General features: G+C 42.8%; 2 protein-coding genes across 7 annotated transcripts in view; one reads left to right on the forward strand and one right to left on the reverse strand.

Moving 5' to 3' along the window:
• The window catches only part of LOC127915127 (uncharacterized), a 1,101,500-nt gene that overhangs the window by 936,719 nt on the left and 139,271 nt on the right, over window positions 1-25,510 (reverse strand). The window lies entirely within an intron of this gene.
• On the forward strand, window positions 753-24,601 carry LOC118367233 (palmitoyltransferase ZDHHC18-A-like). Of its 5 annotated transcripts, XM_035750440.2 has the most exons (10): window positions 753-991; window positions 1,447-1,528; window positions 9,038-9,198; window positions 9,429-9,578; window positions 9,660-9,797; window positions 9,922-9,973; window positions 10,502-10,604; window positions 12,898-13,010; window positions 14,794-14,896; window positions 22,375-24,601. In XM_035750440.2, the coding sequence occupies exons 1-10, from the start codon at window positions 883-885 to the stop codon at window positions 22,819-22,821; spliced, it is 1,458 nt and encodes a 485-aa protein (XP_035606333.1). In that variant the 5' UTR covers window positions 753-882; the 3' UTR covers window positions 22,822-24,601. The 5 variants fall into 5 exon arrangements, with proteins under 5 accessions (XP_035606333.1, XP_035606332.1, XP_035606335.1 ...); XM_035750439.2 differs by lacking the exon at window positions 753-991 and having other exon boundaries at window positions 1,292-1,528; XM_035750442.2 differs by lacking the exons at window positions 753-991; window positions 1,447-1,528 and adding an exon at window positions 7,058-7,326.

Genomic DNA, 25,510 nt, shown 5'->3' on the forward strand with positions numbered 1-25,510 from the left:
TACAACCATGTGTAAACAAATCCAATGTGTAGGTGTTGACATTAAAATAACAACACAAAATATGTAAACAAATTAAATTAACAGCACTGATTGTCTGTCTGTTCTCTCCTTCATAGAGAAATTAGGTGCTTCTGGCCTAACATCCTGTATGTATGCATATTTCTTCACTTGAGATTGAAATGTAAAAATGTCAGCATATATACTTTGTCTGGTTTAAGCAGTGACCTGCAAGGGGAGACAATGTGCCTGCTGGCACTGAACACTCTCTGATGGCACGTTGGTTGCTGGGATGCACAAAAGCTTCCTGGCAACCCTGGCAAGGTGAGAAAGCTCTGATTGCATAGTCTATCTTCTGTGTTGCATTTGAGTAATTGCAATGAACCCAACAATTGACATAAATACAGGAGTCTTGTATAGGAGTCTACAGTGTTTCTCCTGTTGGAACATTTTTACAACCAAGTCCACGACTGCCGGATTTTAAATTAACAAAATATGTTGGTTGTGTGACTAAACTACATAACGTGTGCAATGTGCGGATAAAGCCTGCAGACACGGGTGTAACGGGTGTAAAATATACTTGATGTATTTCACCGAAAATCCCAAATTTATTTTCATTTATTATTTAAAAGTTATTTTGAGAAGTACCCTACTTTCAAGAGTGAATCATTTTATTGTATTTATTTAATCAAATGTATGTTAATGCGGTGATGTCATCAACGGGAGCCATGATTTTACTCAGTTTGCTCAGAGCCTGATGAGGAGAGCTATGTGTTATGTATCCTCCGGTCTTTTGAATACACATGTTCACAAATGCACAAGAAAAGACAAGCAAAAGTTATTGTCACTGATTTATAGTAATATATATTTAGGTGAATAGGAATAATGTTCGAGTGCAACTTTGCATGGCTAACCCAGCTACCGTTAGCTTTGTTGCGGGAGTGGGTCTCTTCAAGGTGCAGGCAGCTTGAGTTTTCTGATGATTTTCTTACAGGTATTCTGCACTGTCTTTTATCAGGCAAATATACTTGTATGGGAGTCCAGACGGCAGCATTAACGTTTGCCTTATATTTGTACCCATTCCATGCGGGTATGTTGTGAAATGTGAGATTTTGTATTTCATGTTTAATGTGCCTAGTTAGCTGTCGTTCATTTAAAAAAATGGCGTTGCTTCATTAGTATATCTCGGGTATAATGGTAAAATAGTACACTCTAAGAAATATTGAGCACTTATTTGTAGATTATTAGTGTATTAGTGTACAACATTTATAAAACGAAATGGGAGTCTTTATACAAAATGTTAATGTTCATATTTTAAAATGTATTTTTGTGTTGATGCCTTTACTCCTGAGTTTGCTCATAGTGTGATGAGGAGAGGCAAAAATACTTGTAAGGGAGTCCAGACGGCAGCATTAACTTTTGCCTTGTATTTGTACCCATTCCATGCAGTCATTAAAAGAGAGACAACCTGCAGAATTGTGTCCAGAGCCTTATCCTCCACCTACACCTTACCAGAACACAACGCAGAAAGGTACCGGTACAGAGTCGGTTACATTGGTGCCGTGACCCAGATCAACATGGATCATTGTGAATCGCTGTTGATCAACACCAGCTTGGTCGCCGGGAGTTGCTATGCTATAAATAGGTTGAAAGTGAAAAATATCTTACACAAGGGGGAAAAAACGAATGTTTTGTTGGGTAAATCTCTTAGATTAACTGATTCGTTTGGAATTGTTGATACATATATTTCATTTTATTTGTGTATATTGATAGTGAATATGACTTATATTGTTGGAAAAGGAGACTGTGTTTTCAGTGATGAGCTTGTACTGGGTCTTGGGAGAGGGAGGTTTTTCAGGGAGTTGCCTCAAACCCCAGCTAGAACTATAGATGTAGATTCACCAATTGTTTTGCTCTACTCGGGTGCCTAACGACACACCTTCAGCTCCTATAATTATGCCTAGTGACACCCCCTCAGATAGTTCAGAGGTGGCCAATCCTGACTTAGGAAATCTTATCACACAACTCGCTCATCAGATAGGACAGTCTGTATCAGCTCAGATTAGGAAGGAAGGTGAGAGGTAGGAGGATAGAGGCGTACATGCTCAGAGCACCAGTGCAGGCCAGACATTCACTGACACACCTTCCCTGAATTTATCTGGTATGAAGTTGGTCATATAGTCTGATGTGAGAGAGCCCCCATGTTTCAGAGGGGATGGGTCTGACAAGTACTCAGTACATGAATGGGAGGAGCTCATGGATGTTTACCTGAGAAAAAGGGGTGTGCCGGTCATAGAACAGTCACAGGAGATCATGTCCAAGCATATGGGGAGAGCTAGAGACATCGTAAAGATAACACTCTGCAGCAATACATCTCTGACACCTCACGAGAACCCTAAAGTGATAATAGATATACTGAAACAGCATTTCAGTGAGTTGACATACTCATCCATCATCCATGCCTCTTACCGAACACTTTGCCAGTATTAGGAGAAAATGCCATGGAGTACTGGATCCGTCTGAACAAGGCAGTAGATGTGGCCGATGAGTGTTTGAGGAGGCAGGGTTGGAGCATCGAGGACTCCACCCGAGAGTTAACGATGATGTTTGTGAAACACTGCCCAGATCCTTCTTTCTGCGGTTTTAAAGTTCAAAACAGCTGATAGGTGGACAGCAGCTGAGATACAAGAACTTCTAGACGAGTATCAGTCTGAAATGATAGTTCAAATGCTGACCAGGTCAATGTGCCCTGCTGCTGTGAAACAGATGACCACACATGTCCAGATGCCTGTACATGAAGATGAAGTACCATCTTGTCCAGTGTCTTCTAGCCAGAGTGAGGTACTTGTGAGGTCACAGCCTCTAATCAAACTGAGGGAAACTGCATGCAAACCTTGATGAGCTTACTTGATCGTGTGCTAACGCAGAACACGCAGACAACAGTAAGACTGCAGCACCCACCTAACCAAGGGTACTCTTACAGGAAATATTGCAAGGTGTGTAACGATAAAAACCACTATGCTTGCACACTAGAAGAGAGGGTCTGTGTTTGTCATGCTTTGAGTCAGGTCACTGGTAGAAAAATTGTCCAAAGTCTGGGTCTAGATATAGTGAGGAGCCCACACAAGCAACCCATGCAGCGGAGCCGTTAAACTAGCAGGCCCGCATTTGGAGGGTGTATATTTTATTTATCTATTTCACCTTTACTTAACCAGGTAGACTAGTTGAGAACAAGTCCTCATTTGCAACTGCGACCTGGCCAAGATAAAGCAAAGTAGTTTGGCACATACAACAACACAGAGTTACACATGGAATAAACAAACATACAATCAATAATACAGTAGAAAAATCTATATACAGCATGTGCAAATGAGGTAGGATAAGAGAGGTAAGGCAATAAATAGGCCATGGTGGCGAAGTAAATACAATACAGCAATTAAAAACTGGAATGGTAGAATGTGCAGAAGATGAATGTGCAAGTAGAGATACTGGGGTGCAAAGGAGCAAAAAAAGAAATAACAATATGGGGATGAGGTAGTTGGGTGGGCTATTTACAGATGGGCTATGTACAGGTGCAATGATCTGTTAGCTGCTCTGACAACTGATGCTTAAAGTTAGAGAGTGAGATATGAGTTTTCAGCTTCAGTGATTGTTGCAGTTCGTTCCAATCATTGGCAGCAGAGAACTGGAAGGAGAAGGAAGAATTGGCTTTTAGGGTGACCAGTGAGATATATCTGCTGGAGCGCATGCTATGGGTGGGTGCTGCTATGGTGACCAGTGAGCTGAGATAAGGCGGGGCTTTACCTAGCAGAGACTTGTAGATGACCTGGAGCCAGTGGGTTTTGCGACGACTATGAAGCGAGGGCCAGCCAACGAGAGCGTACAGGTCGCAGTGGTGGGTAGTATATAGGGCTTTGGTGACAAAACGGATGGCACTGTGGTAGACTGCTTCCAATTTGTTGAGTAGAGTGTTGGAGGCTATTTTGTAAATGACATCGCCGAAGTCGGATCGGTAGGATTGGTCAGTTTTGTGGGTCAAGAGAAACAAACCCTTGAGTGTGATGAAGATTTAGAACGACCATATGTGAACACATGAAGTGCAGCACCAGAAGGGGTTTGGGTCATAGCGAAGAATATACAAAGAGTAATGCCATTTGTTTGATGCCCCAGTCACTGTAAATAACCAGTTCCAATTGAAAGGGATGCTTGACACCGGCTCCATGGCCTGTACTTTAAGCGAAGCAGCAGAACAAAGAATGCTTGCGGAAAGTATTAGTCTAGAGAAGAAGCCACTATCAGAGCCAGTCATTCTTGTTGATGTAGGGGGGAAAATGGCACAACCAAAATGCATGTATGAAGTTGACCTTAATGTGTATGGAATTAGTTGTTTAGTTCCTGTGCTCATAGTCCCAGGTCAGCATGATGATCTCATTCTCAGTACAAACTTGATAAAGCACTTTATGCATCAAATGAAGGGTACTGACAAGCACTGGAGACTCATATCAGAATGTACTTCGCAGCCATAACCTGCAGGTGAATACTTCTTGAACACGATGACTAGCCTGACATGTTGGCAGAGTGAAGAAACGCCCAGAAAAATATAATGCTTAATCATCATCTCTTCAGTAAGCTTGAGAACTTTATCAACGTCTCCCTCTGAGTTTTCTCTGAACGTTGAAAAGCTGCTTTTGAGGATTTCAATTTAGCCAATACAGTCCGTCACAGATAATGTAGAGCTTTGTAAATCCCTTCGTAGCAAAATCACTAGTGTCAAACAATTTACTTTAACGTGACTAATAGGAATAAAAACTTCTTGTTCTGGATTTGTTGTAAGAGGGCATTGGCTTCTAATTTGGTTTGTCCACAAACCTCTAAAATGACATCTAGCAGTAACAGCACTTTACTCACAGACCCTGATTTTGAACTCTACCGTTCATCCGTGGATCTTTCTAGCTCGATAAATGGTCTATCGGGATGCAACACTTTCTGTACTTCTATGAATCGAGCATGTCTGTGAGATCCACTCATAAATGTGTGTAGCTGGTTTACTGTGTCAAACAAAGTACTGACATGCCCCGACACTTTTGCCGTGGTGCACAGAACTAAATTCAGACGGTGGGAGTAACAATGCACATATACCGCTTGCTTAAATGTTTGCTTTAGTAGGACATGTACCCCTCCTCTGTTCGCTGACATGACTTAAGCGCCATCGAAACAAAAACCCATACACAGAGTAGGATCCAACTCCAGGGGTTGCAACACTTAAAGTATTTTCCTCTTGGTGACTGGCCCAACGCTACCTTCCGCCCCAACTTAACTCATTGGTAAAAAGAAAGACGCATTACAGACACCTTCCGCGTCTGCTGTATAGGTTAGGGATCGGCATCCCGTCAACGGGACAGTTGTAAATCGTGCAGTGCCTTGTGTCAGGATTGCAGATTTTAGAGAAACAACAAATGTCGGTACATGCACTGCTCCTAAAAATAAAGGGAACACTAAAATAACACATCCTTGATCTGAATGAAATATTCTTATTAAATACTTTTTTCTTTACATAGTTGAATGTGCTGACAAAATCACACAAATTATCAATGGAAATCAAATTTATCAACCCATGGAGGTCTGGATTTGGAGTCACACTCAAAATTAATGTGGAAAACCACACTACAGGCTGATCCAACTTTGATGTAATGTACTTAAAACAAGTCAAAATGAAGCTCCGTAGTGTGTGTCGTCTCCACGTGCCTGTATGACCTCCCTACAACGCCTGGGCATGCTCCTGATGAGGTGACGGATGGTCTCCTGAGGGATCTCCTCCCAGACCTGGACTAAAGCATCCGCTAACTCCTGGACAGTCTGTGGTGTAACGTGGCGTTGGTGGATGGAGCGAGACATGATGTCCCAGATGTGCTCAATTGGATTCAGGTCTGGGGAACGGGCGGGCCAGTCCACAGCATCAATGCCGTTCTCTTGCAGGAACTGCTGACACACTCCAGCCACATGAGGTCTAGGATTGTCTTGCATTAGGAGGAACCCAGGGCCAACCGCACCAGCATATGGTCTCACAAGGGGTCTGAGGATCTCATCTCGGTACCTAATGGCAGTCAGGCTACCTCTGGCGAGCACATGGAGGGCTGTGCGGCCCCCCAAAGAAATGCCACCCCACACCATGACTGACCCACCGCCAAACGGGTCATGCTGGAGGATGTTGCAGGCAGCAGAACGTTCTCCACGGTGTCTCCAGACTCTGTCACGTCTGTCACGTGCTCAGTGTGAACCTGCTTTCATCTGTGAAGAGCACAGGCCGCCAGTGGCGAATTTGCCAATCTTGGTGTTCTCTGGCAAATGCCAAACGTCCTGGTATGAGGGCCCGACGTCCACAGGTGGGGGTTGTGCTTATAGCTGTAAGCACAACCCCCACCTGTGGACGTCGGGCCCTCATACCACCCTCATGGAGTTTGTTTCTGACCGTTTGAGCAGACACATGCACATTTGTGGCCTGCTGGAGGTAATTTTGCAGGGCTCTGGGCAGTGTTCCTCCTGCTCCTCCTCGCACAAAGGCGGAGGTAGCGGTCCTGCTGCTGGGTTGTTGCCCTCCTACGGCCTCCTCCACGTCTCCTGATGTACTGGCCTGTCTCCTGGTAGCGCCTCCATGCTCTGGACACTACGCTGACAGACACAGCAAACCTTCTTGCCACAGCTCGCATTGATGTGCCATCCTGGATGAGCTGCACTACCTGAGCCACTTGTATGGGTTGTAGACTCCGTCTCATGCTACCACTAGAGTGAAAGCAACGCCAGCATTCAAAAGTGACCAAAACATCAGCCAGGAAGCATAGGAACTGAGAAGTGGTCTGTGGTCACCACCTGCAGAACCACTCCTTTATTGGGGGCGTCTTGGTAATTGCCTATAATTTCCACCTGTTGTCTATTCCATTTGCACAACAGCATGTGAAATGTATTGTCAATCAGTGTTGCTTCCTAAGTGGACAGTTTGATTTCACAGAAGTGTGATTGACTTGGAGTTACATTGTGTTGTTTAAGTGTTCCCTTTATTTTTTTGAGCAGTGTATATCCTATAGGACACCATATTTGGTCAGAGAGCGACGCCTTCATGGCACTCCGATGACGCTGGCGGTCTTCACCTGAACGACTCTAATTTTGTCAAACAAGCACCAATCGGGGTCAAACAAATCTCGCTAGATAGCCAATGAGCTGAGCTTTATGGGAGTATCCGGAAACCATGTGTCTGTCGCAAAATGTAGGTGCTAACCGTTTGCGACAGCATGCCTTTTCCCCTTTGGACAAAAAATTGAAGAATATTCAGAGGTATGAACACTGGTTGTTTTGCAAATGTCAAACTTATAATATGGCTACTTATACTGGAAAAGCTAAATCAAAGTCGAAGTATACAGATGTGACGATATTCTTGCAGAAAAGTTCATATGAATGCAACGGTCTCCTAGATTTGCCCATATGTAGCTGGGTGACTTCACACTAAATGTCATGGAGAATGCTCATACTTCAAGTTGTCCGTCTGAAACTTTGCACATACACTGCTTCCATCTTTTGGACACAATCGGAATTACCAGAGTGATGGCTAGAACTGGGACCTTTGTCTTGCATTTCAAAGATGGCGGTAGAAAAAACCTGGGGGTTTTTCTTTGTATTTTCTTCTACCAGCTCTATTGTGTTATTCTCCTACATTCAATTCACATGTCCACAAACTGTAAAGTGTTTCCTTTCAAATGGTACCAAGAATATGCATATCCTTGCTTCAGGGCCGGAGCTACAGGCAGTTAGATTTGGTATGTCATTTTAGGCGAAAATTGAAAAAAAAAGGGGTCTATCCCTAAGAAGTTTTAATTAAAGGAACTATGTACATTCGTCAGGTTAGGACGCCGAGGGATGAGAACACGTTGGTATGACGGGTACTGGCTCCCCGCAGTTATGTTATTAACGACCGTGAGGGTATGTGTTCGGCAGGCAGATGCAGGAACGCCTCGAAATGCAGGCTGCAGTTGCACACTGAGTTTTTTTTTTTTGAGGAAGGCAAAGATGGCCACCGCTTGTTGAGCATTTATCTAGCTAGAACATAATATAAGCTTGTCGTTAAGCAAAGGACTAAATAGTGGAGTCTGGCAGTCGCATACAACGAACGATTGATTATATGTATGTGTGAGAGACACCGTCAGAAGCTGTTTTGGTGGCGTGTCGATGGCTAGCTAACTAACGTTAGTATGAATGGGAACGCGTTCGCTGTTTTGGCTGCAATTAGCTTGATAATTGGCTAAATAAATTGCTTGCATGGTCGCTTAATGATCTTGTAGCTAGCAGAAACATTCGATTAACGTTAGGTATTTATCTAACGTTAGCCAGCCCGGTGGTTAGTAAGCTAACGTAAACAGCTACTGTAGCTAGCTAACTAACTTAATTTGATCACCGGACCCTTTTACATTATGAAAAACTGTGAGTACCAGCAAATTGACCCACGGGGACTTTCAACACCCTCGTCAACGCAACCCTGTACCGAAAATGTGCAGAGGCCTCGGAGAAAATGGGAAGTATTTCCAGGGAAAAATCGCTTTTATTGCGATGGACGGATTATTCTGGCCAGACAAAATGGTATCCTGCCTCTGACACTCGGCCTTATCATTATCACAAGTGGCCTCTTCTTTGCATTCGAGTAAGTGGCTATGCATCATAATTTTGCTTCGCTTTTGTTTAACTTAGTGTTACCAGTCTAGACGGCCATCTAACGTTAGTTGCATAGCTAACTAGGCTGTTAACATTACTTCGTTGAGTAGGCTTCCTCAGTTATTCAAAGTTGCTGACTAGTTAACTAACAGTGAAGCTCAGGGCCATACAGGCTTACCTAAAAATCTCTTGTTTTTACTTTAGTTTATTTTGTCTATTTGAATTGAGCTTGTCTCTGGCTCATGTAGATTTTAGGGTTGTACAGTAGGCCTATTAGAATGGGTGTCTCAACCACTCAAGGCCAGGCACCGACAAGCTCTCATATCCACTCTTGTTCTTGCAGTTGCCCATTCCTGGTGACTCACCTGACCGTCTGCATACCTGTGATTGGTGGAGTGTTGTTTGTGTTTGTGGTCACCTCTCTACTGCAGACCAGCTTTACAGACCCTGGAATCCTGCCTAGGACCTTGCCAGATGAGGCTGCAGACATTGAGAAGCAGATAGGTAAGATGGATATAGTGTAACAGACTGGGGTGATGGCTGAAGAGCTAGACCAGCTTGGGTATATATGGGGTCAACTGTTTCAGTGGTGTTCATAGTACAGATTAATTTCCTTCAACAGCATTTGTATTCAGTTAACATTTTGTTTCATATGTGATCTTGTTGATGTCAACAATATAATTGTATTGATGTCAGAGAATCGATCCCTCCCTCTAACCCTCCCCTGATTCAAGACACCTCAGGTTCCTCCACGTACCACCCCCCTCCACGCACCAAAGAAATCCTCATTAACCAGCAGGTGGTGAAGCTTAAGTATTGCTTCACCTGCAAGATGTTCCGCCCTCCTCGGACCTCACACTGCAGCATGTGTGACAACTGTGTGGGTAAGGACTGTATGGGTAGTGACTGTTGTTCAAAGTGTCCAAATATACCATATCTCAATTTTTTTTATGTTCTGCCATCAGAGCGGTTCGATCACCATTGCCCGTGGGTGGGGAACTGTGTGGGCAAGCGCAACTACCGCTTCTTCTACAGCTTCATAGTCTCTCTCACCTTCCACACCTCCTTCATCTTCGGTTGTGTTGTCACACACCTCACGCTACGTATGTATGCTCACTCGCAAACAAACACGAATGCACTATGTTGTTTCCTTCCCTGCTGTTCTGTGACAATTTTGACTGGAGTGTTCGTATTGGGTTGCTGACTTTTTACCTTCCTGTTTTTCAGGATCCCAAGGAGGGAATGGCTTAGTTCTGGCCTTACAGGAGAATCCTGCCAGATATCCTTTTCACACCAAACATTCTCTCTATCTCATTAGAATCCCTATAGTGACTTGGATGCCCACACTGCTGCTCTTGCTCTTAGCCCAGAGATAGAAGTTGACAAGGATTTTGTTCCTGGTTCTAAGACTTTGGCCTAAGCCCACTAATTCCTAATAGGATCAGTTCCCTGTAGTCCATTCTTCACACACTGGCAATGGTGTAAGCCTGTGGCTTTTAGACAGATGGCAAAACTTCAGAAGCAGGTGTGCAACCTAATGTTGTCACACTGGCTGGCTTGACACATTATGTGGTTTACAATAGTGGGTTTTGTGATTTCTTATAAACCCAGAACAGTTAGTAATATGGTATAATTGCAGTTCAGGGAAACCAGTAGTTAGGCCTTCATGGCTCTGATATTGTGACTGATTTTGATTCCCTAAGATTCACACAATAAGGCTTTCTGATGATCATGTAGCTCTTGTTATTGATAGTCCTTGTTGATAACCTTTGCTAGTGTATGTTGAAGCCTTGACAAGCCCTCTCACTGTGGTTGAACTAGTTATTTGCTTCTTCTCCATTTGGTCTATTCTGGGGCTTTCAGGTTTCCATACATACTTGGTGGCCTTCAACCTCACAACAAATGAAGATGTGAGTACCAACCATAGATCTTGAAAATAGTAGATAGTGATAGCGCTGACATCATCCATGTATTCCTATAGAAAACTCCAGATGGTGTATGAGGCCAGAACTATTTGAATTTGAAGTGCCCCATATTGTTGAATGGCACCAAAAATCGCTAAGGATCATGGTCAACGTAGTTGTTTTCATCCTGCCTGATAGTCAACACATAGCCTGCCGGCCTGTGAATGGTCTGTCAGCACGTGGTCCTGTTTGACGACAAATGTAGTAGTCAGAATGGATCCCTATTTAATACAATATCTCGATTTGTAGCGAACCTTAAAATAATTAAATGGGGATCGAACTTGATCATGCTAGTTGATCACGCACATTTTAAAGTCCAAAACCTCTGTCTAAAAAAGTGTTTGGCCTGTTTTGCTAAATGACTTAAATGTAAATGTAAATGTTTTGGCGATGGTAATTTACATAGGTTTGCTAGGGAAGACCAGGGCTTTTGGCACCGCTAGGTTGTTACTCAGGACATAACTCATTACTGCATTGGAGAAATAAGAGGCTTCACAAGTAACTGAAGAATAACTACCTATAATAAACTCAGCAAAAAAAGAAACATCCTCTCACTGTCAACTGGGTTTATTTTCAGCAAACTTATATGTAAATATTTGTATGAACATAACAAGATTCCACAACTGAGACACAAACTGAACAAGTTCCATAGACATGTGACTAACAGAAATGGAATAATGTGTCCCTGAACAAAGGGGTCAAAATTAACAGTCAGTGTCTGGTGTGGCCACCAGCTGCATTAAGTACTGCAGTGCATCTCCTCATGGACTGCACAAGATTTGCCAGTTCTTGCTGTGAGATGTTACCCCACTCTTCCACCACCAAGGCACCTGCAAGTTCCTGGACATTTCTGGGGGGAATGGCCCTAGCCCTCACCCTCCAATCCAACAGGTCCCAGGCGTGCTCAATGGGATTGAGATCCGGGCTCTTCGCTAGGCAATGGCAGAACACTGACATTCCTGTCTTGCAGGAAATCACACACAGAACGAGCAGTATGGCTGGTGGCATTGTCATGCTGTAGGGTCATGGCAGGATGAGCCTGAAGGAAAGGTACCACATGAGGGAGGAGGATGTTTTCCCTGTAACACACAGTGTTGAGATTGCCTGCAATGACAACAAGCTCAGTCCGATGATGCTGTGACACACCACCACGGACCCTCCATCTCCAAATCGATCCCGCTCCAGAGTACAGGCCTCGGTGTAACGCTCATTCCTTCAATGATAAATGCGAATCCAACCATCACCCCTGGTGAGACAAAACCACGACTCATCAGTGAAGAGCACTTTTTGCCAGTTCTATCTGGTCCAGCGAAGGTTGATTTGTGCCCTTAGGCGATGTTGTTGCCTGTGATATCTGGTGAGGACCTGCCTTACAACAGGCCTACAAGCCCTCAGTCCAGCCTCTCTCAGCCTATTGCGGACAGTCTGAGCACTGATGGAGGGATTGTGTGTTCCTAGTGTAACTCGGTAGTTGTTGCCATCCTGTACCTGTCCCGCAGGTGTAATGTTCGATGTTGTTACACGTGGTCTGCCACTGCAAGGATGATCAGCTGTCCGTCCTGTCTCCATGTAAAGCTGTCTTGGGCGTCTCACAGTACGGACATTGCAATTTATTGCCCTGGCCACATCTGCAGTCCTCATGCCTCCTTTCAGCATGCCTAAGGCACGTTCACGCAGATGAGCAGGGACCCTGGGCATCTTTTGGTGTTTTTCAGTCAGTAGAAAGGCCTCTAGTGTCCTAAGTTTTCATAACTGTGACCTTAATTGCCCACCGTCTAAGCTGTTAGTGTCCTAACGACCGTTCCACATTTGCATGTTCATTAATCGTTTATGGTTCATTGAACAAGCATGGGAAACAGTGTTTAAACCCTTTACAATGAAGATCTGTGAAGTTATTTGGATTTTTACAAATTATCTTTGAAAGACAGGGTCCTGAAAAGGGGATGTTTATCTTTTTGCTTTATATTTTGTTTAGTACACTACACACTTTTGAGGATTGTTTATAAAATGTTATTGAACAGATGGTGAGAGAGACAGAGGTCGAAGATAAGAGTGGTTGGGTGAAAGGGCAGGTGGCAGATTTCAACCTATTCAGACACGGTAGACATTGTGCCGGAGGAAGCGGTTTTCCTGCTAGACCACAAGGCCGCCCTACACATTCTAATCACCTAAATATACAGTACTTGAATGTTTGATCCTGCTTGCCAGACTGCTTCTTAACTTTGTCTTTCCTGTGCAGATAAAAGGCTCCTGGTTGAGTAAAAGAGGTGCAGAGGACTCTGGGAATCCCTACACTTACGACAACATCTTTACCAACTGCTGTGCAACGCTGTGTGGTCCCATGCCCCCCAGGTCAGTATGTATGGCTAAACCCCCAAGTCAGTCAAAGTTGCTACTGTCATATGAAATGTATCTCAGTTCACCCTTTGTTAAACTTGGCTCCCGAGTGGCGCAGCGGTCTAAGGCACTGCATCTCAGTGCAAAAGGCGTCACTACAGTCCCTGGTTCGAATCCAGGCTGTATCACATCCGTCACCGCCCTATGTGACTCCCAATCGACCCAGCATCGTCCAGGTTTGGCCAGTGTAGGCTGTCATTGTAAAAAAATTATTTGTTCTTAACCTCTCTAGGGTACTTGGGACACGTCCCACCTGACCAAAAATCCAGTGAAAGTGCAGGGCGCCAAATTCAAACAGAAATCTCATAATTAAATTCCTCAAACATACATGTATTATACACCATTTTAAAGATAAACTTGTTGTTAATCCCACCACAGTGTCCGATTTCAAAAAGGCTTTACGACAAAATCATACCATGCGATTGTTAGGTCAGTACCTAGTCACAAAAAAACAGCAATTTTTCCAGCCAAAGAGAGGAGTCACAAAAAGCAGAAAGAGATAGAGACTAACCTTTGATCTTCATCAGATGGTACTCATAGGACTTCATGTTACACAATACATGTATGTTTTGTTCGATAAAGTTCATATTTATATCCAAAAATCTCTGTTTACATTGGCGCGTTATATTTTGCCTCCAAAACATCCGGTGAAAGTGCAGAGAGCCACGTCAATTTACAGAAATACTCATAAATGTTGATGAAAATACAACTTATGCATGGAATTAAAGATAAACTTCTCCTTTAATGCAACCGCTGTGTCAGATTTCAAAAAAGCTTTACGGAAAAAGCACACCATGGAATAATCTGAGTACAGCGCTCAGAGACCAAAACAAGCAATACAGATACCTGCTATGTTATGGAGTCAACAAAAGTCAGAAAAAGCATTATAAATATTCACTTACCTTTGATCTTCATCAGAATGCACTCCTAGGAATTCCAGTTCCACAATAAATGTTAGTTTTGTTCTATAAAGTCCATTTGTCCAAATACCTCCTTTTTGTTTGCATATAGTACAGTAATACAAATACGCAGGCACTAGGTCAAAAATGTATATTACAGTTCGTAGAAACATGTCAAACGATGTGTATAATCAATCTTTGATGTTTTTATCATAGATCTTCAATAATGTTTCAACCGGAGAATTCCTTTGTCTTTAGAAATGAAAGGGAATTGGCGCTAACTCTCACGGGCGTGAGCCTGACTGAGCACATGGCCTTCTGGCAGACCCATGACTCAATCAGCTCTCATTCTCTCCCACTTCACAGTAGAAGCCTGAAACAAGGTTCTGAAGACTGTTGACATCTAGTGGAAGTCTTAGGAAGTGAAATATGAGCCCACAGACACTGTATATTGGACAGGCTAAGACTTGAAAACCAACAAACCTCAGAATTCCCACTTCCTGTTTGAATTTTTTCTCAGATTTTTGCCTGCCATATGAGTTCTGTTATATTCAGACATCATTCAAACCATTTTAGAAACTTCAGAGTGTTTTCTATACAAATCGACTAATAATATGCATATCCTAGCATCTGGGCCTGAGTAGCAGGCAGTTTACTCTGGGAACGCTTTTCATCCGGACGTGAAAATACTGCCCCTACCCCAAAGAAGTTAACTGACTTGCCTTGTTAAATTAATAAATACCTCAAGGATACAACTTGCAATCAATGAAATGTCCTCTTGGGTATGGAAATTGTCTATGTATCTTTCTAACATTCTCTTTTCCTCTCATGTCTTTCAGTCTAATTGACAGAAGAGGCTTTTTACCCCCTGAAGACATTCCACCTGCAGTTGCAGTGGACATGGGGCGGCCCCCTTTCCTGGCCAAGAATGACACAAACATGGTAGGGCCACCATCTAGTGGCTACATGTCCTGACCATGCTGTAGCTCAAAAGTCTTATCCTTGATCCTTGGAGAATCTCAATTGTATACTCCTCGTGTCCTCTCACCTTCTTCAGGAGAGTTGACGCGAGGAGTATGCATTTCAGATTCTGCCCCTGTGCCTGTCCTGCATGAGCCCACTATATCCCCTTCAGACCCCCCCCTTCCCCAAATGTAGTTACATGTTATGTATGTTACATATTGTGTCATAAGAGGGAGGATGGTGCACATAATATTCTTATATTACACATTAGGGATAGGACACTGCATCCATGAACATTATGTCTTGCTTTTAGTGTTTAAAAAAAAAAATTACCTGATTTTTAAATAATTGTTATTTGCCTGAATTGGAACTACCTCTTAGCTGTACCCCTGTTTTTTTTTGCAAGTTTGTATAGTTGAAAGGTTTCCACACTCGTGTTTATTGCACTTGTGTGGACCAGGCTATAAATGTAGATATCCACAATGGAAATTAAATGGCTGAGGTTTGTAGAAGCTAATTTCTTGCAACAGAGGTGCTTTCAGCAAATGGTTGAAAGTTTAGGTTTACATGGGTGAACTCTGGGTTTACATATAAGTTTAAGTTTTTTATTAAGCACTTTATCACCAGTCACATTGTATTTACTTTTGTCAGGTCTTTGAAAATTCAAGGCACTTTATATTGTTTCATCATGTTCATCTAATTTGTCTTGATTATTTATTTTATTGAACCTTTATTTTACTAAGCAAGTCAGTCAAGAACAAATTATTACTTACAATGGTGGCCAACCCCGGCCGATACCTAACCCGGATGACGCTGGGCCAATTGTGCGCCTCCCTATGGGACTCCCAGTCATGACCGGTTGTGATACAGCCTGGAATTGAACCAGGGTCTGTAGTGATGCCTCTAGCACTGAGATGCAGTGCCTTAGACCGCTGCGACTCTTAGGAGCAGCGATATTGTTTGGACTCCCAAAACAATATTTGGGGTGTCCAATCAAAAACTAATCTTTTTGACCAATTGGTAAAATTACAAATGGTCCAAACCTCATGTCTCTATCATAACTCCAATACATTTTGAACGAATTTTCACCCTGTAGGGTAGTCAAAATTAGGGGGACCAAATCAGTCGAGTCCAGAGGGAAAAAAAGTTGTCTGAAATAGTGCTGTGGTAGTCATGAAATTGTCAGCTGGTTTTGTCATGCAAAATAACTGCCTGTTTTACTGTAATTGACCATTTAATTAATATCAACACTTTTAGCATCTCCTGGCTTCCACGCATAGCCTACAAGCAACTGATGCAGACCCATGGAACATCTACATTTTAAAAAGTCTAATAAATTCATAGCCTACACCAGTGCAATAAATCCATTATTTATCTTAGGCTACATTTTCTTCATACCATCTTAGGCTACACTAGTTCATTTAGCAGACACAATTTTCTTAGAATTCTGTGGCATTATTTTATAGTATGAAGAATACAATTGAGCATAACTGAATAAAATTGAAAGGATATTTAGAGGGAGTGCGCTTATGTGGCTATTCTGTGTTGCGCAGTTAACAAAGAAACAGGTCCTCCTATATGCTTGATTTATTTATGCAACTAGTTGCGATCCCTGGTGAGTGTGCACTGTGCATATTTACCATTTATCCTTGTTGGGTCAGTGCTACTTTAATGTTATGGCTATGCAATCTACTCATCAACCTATTATTTGTAATGTATCTTACATAAGTCTGCAAATGCGATGATGCATGGAATGCTTCATTATAAAGGTGCATTTTTTAAAAGGTGAAAATTAGCTTCCTCAAACTTAACACACGTGCTGCCTATGTACGCTAGGTTGTGTGTTTTTTTTTTTAATTAAAGAATTGAGCAGTAAAGATAGTCGCACAAGAAGCTGGGATCCTCTTTCAAATAGTGGCCAGTCATAACTCTTATAAGAACACGTTTCACTAGGCTCTGTAGGCTATGTGCTCTCTAACCGTGTTCCAGGGGTCCTAAGGCCTATAGTTTACATTTGGAGTTATTTGGCCACTTTAGTTAAAAACCATATCAAAACATGTAGGCAGGCCTATGAGCTAGGCTACATGATGTGTGTGACTGATTTGAAAAAGTTGCTGTTTCTTGCCTTACTGCACATGCTGGGCATCATTCACAAGTGATAATATTGTCACTCATCAGACTATTCTTAATTTAATCTTGTCTTTACATATTGTTAGGTTCTAAATGAACCTAGTAAAACTCAGACAATTAGTAAAGCTTAAACCAAGTTTATTCACCCATTGGGTCATACAGCTACACAAGACAAAATATATATTCACACAAGCACTGATATTGAACACTATACTGAGTTTCCTCCTACACATCTGAACAGCCAATGTATCTCTGTTGCTAGACAGAACCTTAGTGATATCTGTTCTTCCTCACCTCATTTGACCTGGCTTCGGCCCCAAATTGCTCACTCCTCCCCAACTCACGGCTGTCATATTGACGTGTACAAGACTCTCTTCTCCTCCCATAGGAGCCCTGATGGCTAACAATAGGACAGATTGTAAACGTTATACATTCCCCCCCTCTCCCTCAGTGACATGAATAAGTATATTTAATATTTTCAGAACCCAACAATATACTAAATAATACGTGTGAAATTAGTTCGGATTTAGAATAGACCATAATCATGCACCTGTCGGAACAGGGCAGGGAGTCAAAAATACAGTGGCAAGAAAAAGTATTTGAACCCTTTGGAATTACCTGGATTTCTGCATAAACTGGTCATAAAATGTAATCTTCTAAGTCACTACAATAGACAAACACGTTCTGCTTAATCTAATAACACGCAAACAATTATACGTTTTCATGTCTTTATTGAACACACCGTGTAAACATTCACAGTGTAGGGTGGATAAAGTATGTGAACCCTTGGTTGACCTCCTTTGGCAGCAATAACCTTTCTGTGGTTGCGGATCAGACCTGCACAACGGTCAGGAGGAATTTTGGACCATTCCTCTTTAATAGCCTACCAAACTCGCTAATGGCCAGTCGCTGACAGCCAGGTAGCCAGTGATTTATTGTCCCTCTAATCACTCTGACATTAATGCAAATACACTTCTCAAAAAAATAAAGGGAACACTAAAATAACACATCCTAGATCTGAATGAAATATTCTTATTAAATACTTTTTTCTTTACATAGTTGAATGTGCTGACAACAAAATCACACAAATTATCAATGGAAATCAAATTTATCAAACCATGGAGGTCTGGATTTGGAGTCACACTCAAAATGTATGTGGAAAACCACACTACAGGCTGATCCAACTTTGTAATGTCCTTAAAACAAGTCAAAATGAGGCTCAGTAGTGTGTGTGGCCTCCACGTGCCTGTATGACCTCCCTACAACGCCTGGGCATGCTCCTGATGAGGTGGCGGATGGTCTCCTGAGGGATCAACTCCTGGACAGTCTGTGGTGCAACGTGGCGTTGGTGGATGGAGCGAGACATGATGTCCCAGATGTGCTCAATTGGATTCAGGTCTGGGGATCGGGCGGGCCAGTCCATAGCATCAATGCCTTCCTCTTGCAGGAACTGCTGACACACTCCAGCCACATGAGGTCTAGCATTGTCTTGCAATAGGAGGAACCCAGGGCCAACCGCACCAACATATAGTCTCACAAGGGATTTGAGGATCTCCTCTCGGTACCTAATGGCAGTCAGGCTACCTCTGGCGAGCACATGGAGGGCTGTGCGGCCCCCCCAAAGAAATGCCACGCCACGCCATGACTGACCCACCGCCAAACCAGTCATGCTGCAGGATGTTGCAGGCAGCAGAACGTTCTCCACGGCGTCTCCAGACTCTGTCACGTCTGTCACATGTGCTCAGTGTGAACCTGCTTTCATCTGTGAAGAGCACAGGCCGCCAGTGGCGAATTTGCCAATCTTGGTGTTCTCTGGCAAAGAGAACACCTGCACGGTGTTGGGCTTTAAGCACAACCCCCACCTGTGGACGTCGGGCCCTCATACCACCCTCATGGAGTCTGTTTCTGACTGTTTGAGCAGACACATGCACATTTGTGGCCTGCTGGAGGTAATTTTGCAGTGCTCCTCCGGCTTCTCCTTGCACAAAGGCGGAGGTAGCGGTCCTGCTGCTGGGTTGTTGCCCTCCTACGGCCTCCTCCACGTCTCCTGATGTGCTGGCCTGTCTCCTGGTAGCGCCTCCATGCTCTGGACACTACGCTGACAAGACACAGTAAACCTTCTTGCCACAGCTCGCATTGATGAGCTGCACTACCTGAGCCACTTGTGTGGGTTGTAGACTCCTTCTCATGCTACCACTAGCTCATGCTACCACTAGAGTGAAAGCACCGCCAGCATTCAAAAGTGACCAAAACATCAGCCAGGAAGCATAGGAACTGAGAAGTGGTCTGTGGTCCCCACCTGCAGAACCACTCCTTCATTGGTGGTGTCTTTCAAATTGCCTATAATTTCCACCTGTTGTCTATTCCATTTGCACAGCAGCATGTGAAATTTATTGTCAATCAGTGTTGCTTCCTAAGTGGACAGTTTGATTTCACAGAAGTGTGATTGACTTGGAGTTACATTGTGTTGTTTAAGTGTTCCCTTTATTTTTTTGAGCAGTGGCAAATCTAATGAAACAATTCATGAGAGCCCATGAGCTCATGTTGTGCAACATTTCTACAGGCTATGCAATTGCATGAGAACTCAGTTTTGATCGACTCTTAAAAGAGCATCCCATCAGCTTTCTATAGGCTAGGCCTACTATATTTACTTCTAAACTTTCCTAAATATTAAGCGCAGTGCTTCGCTTTACAACAGGGGTATATAGCCTACCTGTCGGAAATGAAAATGAAACGCAGGAAAAGTGTCCTCCGTTTGCTATTTATGTGCATAGATTATGTACAGTCGCAAGAAAGTTTGTGAACCCTTTGTAATTACCTAGATTTCTGCATAAATTGGTCAATTTTTGTTCCTCTAATTCACAACAGACAAACAGTGTGCTTAAACTCATAACATTTGTATTTTTGATTAGAGGGACAATAGATTGCTGGGTACCTGGCTGTTAGCGACTGGCCGTTAGCGAGTTTGGTAGGCTGTTAATGAACATCAGCAGCATCAGAGAAGCTGGAGAAGCTTAGTTACCGTGACTGAACGGTCAGGTGGAATTTGACTGCAGTCATGACACATGACTGCCGGTGTGGCAGTATTACGGTACCCGTAACAGCCCTAGTCTCAAATCAGGAAAATAGCACCGCGTCAACTAGGCTGGAAAAATGAAGGCCACTTGACAGGCTTACCATTGGACCGTCGTCTTCTCAAATCCGGAGGACATAAAACAATATAGAGGTAAGATAGATATCGATTTTGAGACATGACATGGTTGTCATATTTTAGTACATGCTGTTCATATTACTGCAAAGTTCTTGTTATTTTTTCGAAGAGACTGAAATGTCAATGGAGCACTTTGCGTACTGCAAGCTCTTTATTTTTAAAGCCTTGTCATGCTAATTTAGCTATTTGCGGCCCGCGGAAACAACTTGTAAGACAACGGCCCAAAAATGTAAAATCCTTAAGTTTCGTTGAAAGCTGCACCGCTCTGTCAACTGAGCTCAGTGCTTATTATCGGATGCATTAGCTCATGAAATCTGACTTTTTAGATATAATGTGAGCGATATGTTAGAGAGAGACCCCAGTGAACGATTCGGAACATGAAATATCATATTTGTCTTGGTAAAATTGATTTTATAACATAATGAAGTGAAATGTCATAACCAAAGTGTGTTTTCACCCACTCTGGGCAGAGTGGGTGAAAACACCCCACTGAATTATGTATTTTTATCCTATAATATGAGGCATTGTAGAAGCATAATTAAAGTGTTCCCATCTTAAATATGTATTTTTAAGGTTGGCCTCCAAGTTTCCTTCATATTGGCTTAGTAATGATCTTTACCTGTTTTTATTCAATGATTTTCTGTTTTTAATCTTTCAGTAACTCCATATTACCATCAGTTTATCCTGTAGTCCTGAGGCCTTTTTTCCCTTGGTAGCTTTTTACAATTTGAGTGATTCTCCTTTTTATACCAGAAATAAACTGACCATCTCTGTGCTCCACAGCGTGTAACACTTTTAACACTCAGTTTTATGATGTGTCCCTCCCACCCCACAATAGGAGGAGAATTGTCAGGGTTTTGCTCTGTCCTGCACAGCCTGAAGGGTAACTTCCTCATGTAGAGGGTTGATGGTAAGAGTAGGGCTCAAGCTCCAATCCATCACCACACGTTTATTTTTGCTTTTATCTGTTCAGTTTGCATGCTCATCATGTGTGGCTGCTATCATAAGTAACTGTGAAATGACATCACAATTTGTGAGAAATTTCTGTTGGGATACTGGCTTATCACCCATCCAATGTTAGGGTTTTAATTTCAGTTAGTACATTGTATTCATCACTCAGTAGAGCAAGTGGAAAGGTGTTGTGAATTGAGCCATGGTATGTTGTGGGGCATCATGATGTGCCTTACCTCTGGAACTGCATGCCACTCTGCCACTATTTGAGCCATAACTTATCCTTCATCTCTAGGCATGTGGATGTCATGTTGATGACTTGATGTAGAACACACAGCTTAGAACAACTGTAGCATCATAATCTCAAACTTGGGCCATTTCTATTATCAATCAGTGTCTCTTATGCCCTGGGGCAGCTGAGCAGATGTGGTAAGGTCAGAGGTTACCTTAATGCTAAACACTCATCTATTGTTTGTCTCTTATCCAGTTTGATAAGGAAAGGTACTTACCCATATGCAATTGGGGGAGGAAAGTATCATATAACCCAGTGTAATGAGGATATGGCATGATGGTGTACTGACGAACACACCCTATTCTTATTTACTGTACTTTTCATTGTATTTATTCACTAGGTGTCACTGGAAGCATAAATACAATGGACAGGATAAACTTCATGTCACAGCAGCCAAACTAAAGTAGCCTAACTGTAACGCATAACATTCTACCCTCTACTACTACAGTATTGCTTTCCTTGCTGTTGCAAATAATGATTACTTTCCCTGGTATAAACGAGCCCATCTTGTCAACCCCGGTGACACTTTGTCCTTTCCTACATATCCCATCACTCCACTAACAGGAGGGAAGGGAAGCTTCCCCAAGCTTTGTATCTAATTGTCTCTTTCGCCTTTGTTCCTCCCTGTCCTGTGCTAACAGGATTGTCGCCAACAACTCACTCTTTCTCCATAATGCCATGCTGTCACACCTAACCTGGTTATTGCTCTTACGTTAATCTCACTCCAAACTAATGCTTGTTTTCAGCTCCTGTGCATTTCCCTTCATTAACCATGTTCTGCCATGTCATTGCTGTCCGTCTCTCACTTCTTCATATCCCTGTAGTTTCCTTTTCTCACTTTTTCTTCTCTGCCTTCCTCCTTTCTTCACACAGTGCACTCAGAGAACTAAGGACCTTCTGGAGAGGGTGTTCCGCTCTTCTGAGCTCCAGGGCCTCTGGCCCTCTGGCACCCCCAAGACTGCCCCTGACCAGGAGTTGAGAGTCAGACCAGAGTCCAGGTCCCCAGCCCCCTCCTCCGCTGGGCCTCCCACCTCGAGCTGCTCAGGGTCTGCTAATGGGCCTCTCCCCACCGGCTGTTCTGGGTCCGCCAATGGGTTTCCCCCCACGGGCTGCTCTAGTTCTGCCAATGTGCATCCCCCCACAGGGTGCTCAGGGCGCCAGGCCCTGTCCATGGAATGTCCCCCTGTGAACAGCAGCAAGAGACCCTCACTGCACTCCAACAACCCGGCCTTCCGCCTGGCCAGTCCCTCTCCCCCCTTCACCCACAATACCATCATCCTGGGAGACGCTCCTGACATGGGCTTCATCCCACTGCACTGAGCGGACTCAGTGGCTCCAGTAGCACTGCTTCAGTGAACATTCCCCTTCCACACAGCTCCCTGGAACTCATTAGTGGCTACACTGCCATTAACCTTTGTACGGGCATTTTTTTTAACCATTCTCTTTTTCATGGAACTTACTACATCTTCTTCTAAACTCAGGACTTAAGCCAGTGTTTTCCCCTGTCCTGTTGGTGATGAATTAGCTGGTAAACATTATTTTCATAGAATGTTTTATTCCTCAAAGGAAATATATCCTACTGGCAGCAAGTTAAACTTGGTAACACTGACAAGCACAGATTTTATACAAGTTTTATACACTGATTCATAGAACATTGTTTCACAAAGCTTCAAGCCATATGTACTCACTTGGCTGGTGTTCCAGCATAGTATAACTAAGTAAGCAGTCTCTTTGCCTTTCATGTAATCAGTTGTATTACCTCTTATGCAAATCATTCATACACTTATGGCAGAATACGGGTGTGTGAAAGGGCTTTTGTTAGTGGATAAGTAGGTTTTGGGCTACCTGGCTTCCTATGCTCTTGGTCTTAGCTGTAGTGAAAACACTCAAGGTTTCCCAGTGTAAAAGGGCTCTTTGAAGTTCCACTCCCTCCTTCTCTACTGGCTTTTGGATCGGCCATGTTGTGGACATTGTTACGTATGTTTAGTCCTTGGCTGCAGTTGAGACAGTGACTCATTTTGATTGGATGAGACGAGCTATTGTCCGTAGTGGGCTGTTTCCCAAGGTTGCTGATGACTGACATTGCAATCTGTTGGGCCTCTGTTTGTTATTTATCTTCTACTTAGGCTCAAAGTTTTCAGATTGATTGTTGGATTTAAACTGTATTTATTTCTCACTGTGTTTATGAGTGTCTGAGGCAGAGAGAGGGTGTAAATGTGATAGGGAATTTATTCTGGTATTCTGTGTTTGAACTGACTGGTACTAGACTTTGACTGTCCAAGCTAAATGAACATGTGCTTTAGGAAAAAAGTTCATTGTGAGCTTGCATTTTTGATTGTCCTTTTTAAATGTTCCTTTTACATGTATTCTAATTTAAGCACTGATCCAAATACAGATCCACTACTGCCTGCTGAGTTTCTTGTGTTTTGGAGGCCAGTTAATATATTTTTACACAATGTTAACTGTTCAATTAACTTGCTAAGGATATTGAAATGTGACGCCTGGTTCCCTGTTTTTCCTCATGTATTTTTACTGTAATGGCACATTGTTTTTTTGTAGAGAAGTAAGGTACAGATTAATAATGTGATATGTAACCGTTTGAAGCACAGAACATCTAGAAGTGTAAGATGATACCGCTTGCAGGCATTGCCTTGAAGTGAACTTTGCCTGTGCTGCTAGTGGCATGAAACCATATATCCCTTGGACTGGTCGTTTATCATAGACTGTAACGCGACATTACACTGAAGGTAATGCCATTGGCCACAAGGGGGTGTTATTTTTTCCCCAAATAACACCATTATTACGTTCTAGGTACCTTTTTATAGACTAGACCAATTGGGGTAGGTCCATTGATGCCTACTTTTCCTTTAATATACTTAAATTAACTGTGTGTGTAGTTGTGGAGGACCGCTGTGTGGTAGTCAACCATTTGTGTATTCGTTCATTTGAAACCTTATAACTAGGTCAGTTGTATGAAAGATGTTCAGCGCTCCTACAACTGTTATTATGACTATAAGCTGTGCTTGTGCTATTATGGGCTGTTTGATATGGTTTTGTAGTCTGTAGATCATTTCTATGAGGATTAAACTGAGGAACCGTACCATTGCTTTCTACTCTGTTTTTTTCCCCTGCCTCAGAGGAGTCTCGTTCAGTAGCAACACTGACATGACAATTCTACTCAGTGGAGGCTGGTGAGAGGCACGATAGGAGGACAGGCTCATTGTAATGGCTGGAATGGGACAGGCTCATTGTAATGGCTGGAATGGGATTGTATGACACGCATCAAACCTATGGAAACCACGTTTGACTTCATTATTTTTATTCCATTGAAGTTGTTACAATGAGCTTGTTGTCCTATAGCTCCTCCCACCAGCCTCCACTGTTTCTACGGTATACCCAGGCTTTCTATGAGCACACAGGATCTCTGTGACCAATTGGGTCAGACCACAATGCTCCCAAACTGGCACATGGCCACTTTTAATTAAATAATCGGAGGGTTCCCTCTTATGAAGAGCACACAATGAGAAAGTGTATGATAACCACATGTGTTTGCGTGGGGAACATCCAATAATAAAAAGGGTCTTGTGCATGTGTGATACCCTGGCCTGACCACAGACTACCAAGTTTCCTGGCAGAGTTTGTGGGTGTATGTTTATGAAACGGGTACAAAGATATATATATATATAATATACAAACAAACAATTGTTGGAAAAATGACTTGTCATGCGCAAAGTAGATGTCCTAACTGACTTGCCAAAACTATAGTTTGTTAACAAGACATTTGTGGAGTGGTTGAAAAACGAGTTTTAATGAATCCAACCTAAGTGCATGTAAACTTCCGACTTCAACTGTGTGTGTGTGTGTATATATATATATATATATATATATATATGTGTATGTGTATATATATATATATATATGAGGTTGCACAACAATGTTTTGTCACTCTGCTTCTGAGCGGCGCTCTCTCTGAGCAGTTTTGTGCTGTTTGTATAAACATTTTTTAATA

The sequence above is a fragment of the Oncorhynchus keta genome, chromosome 34, assembly GCF_023373465.1.
Source record: "Oncorhynchus keta strain PuntledgeMale-10-30-2019 chromosome 34, Oket_V2, whole genome shotgun sequence".
Taxonomy (NCBI): domain Eukaryota; kingdom Metazoa; phylum Chordata; class Actinopteri; order Salmoniformes; family Salmonidae; genus Oncorhynchus; species Oncorhynchus keta.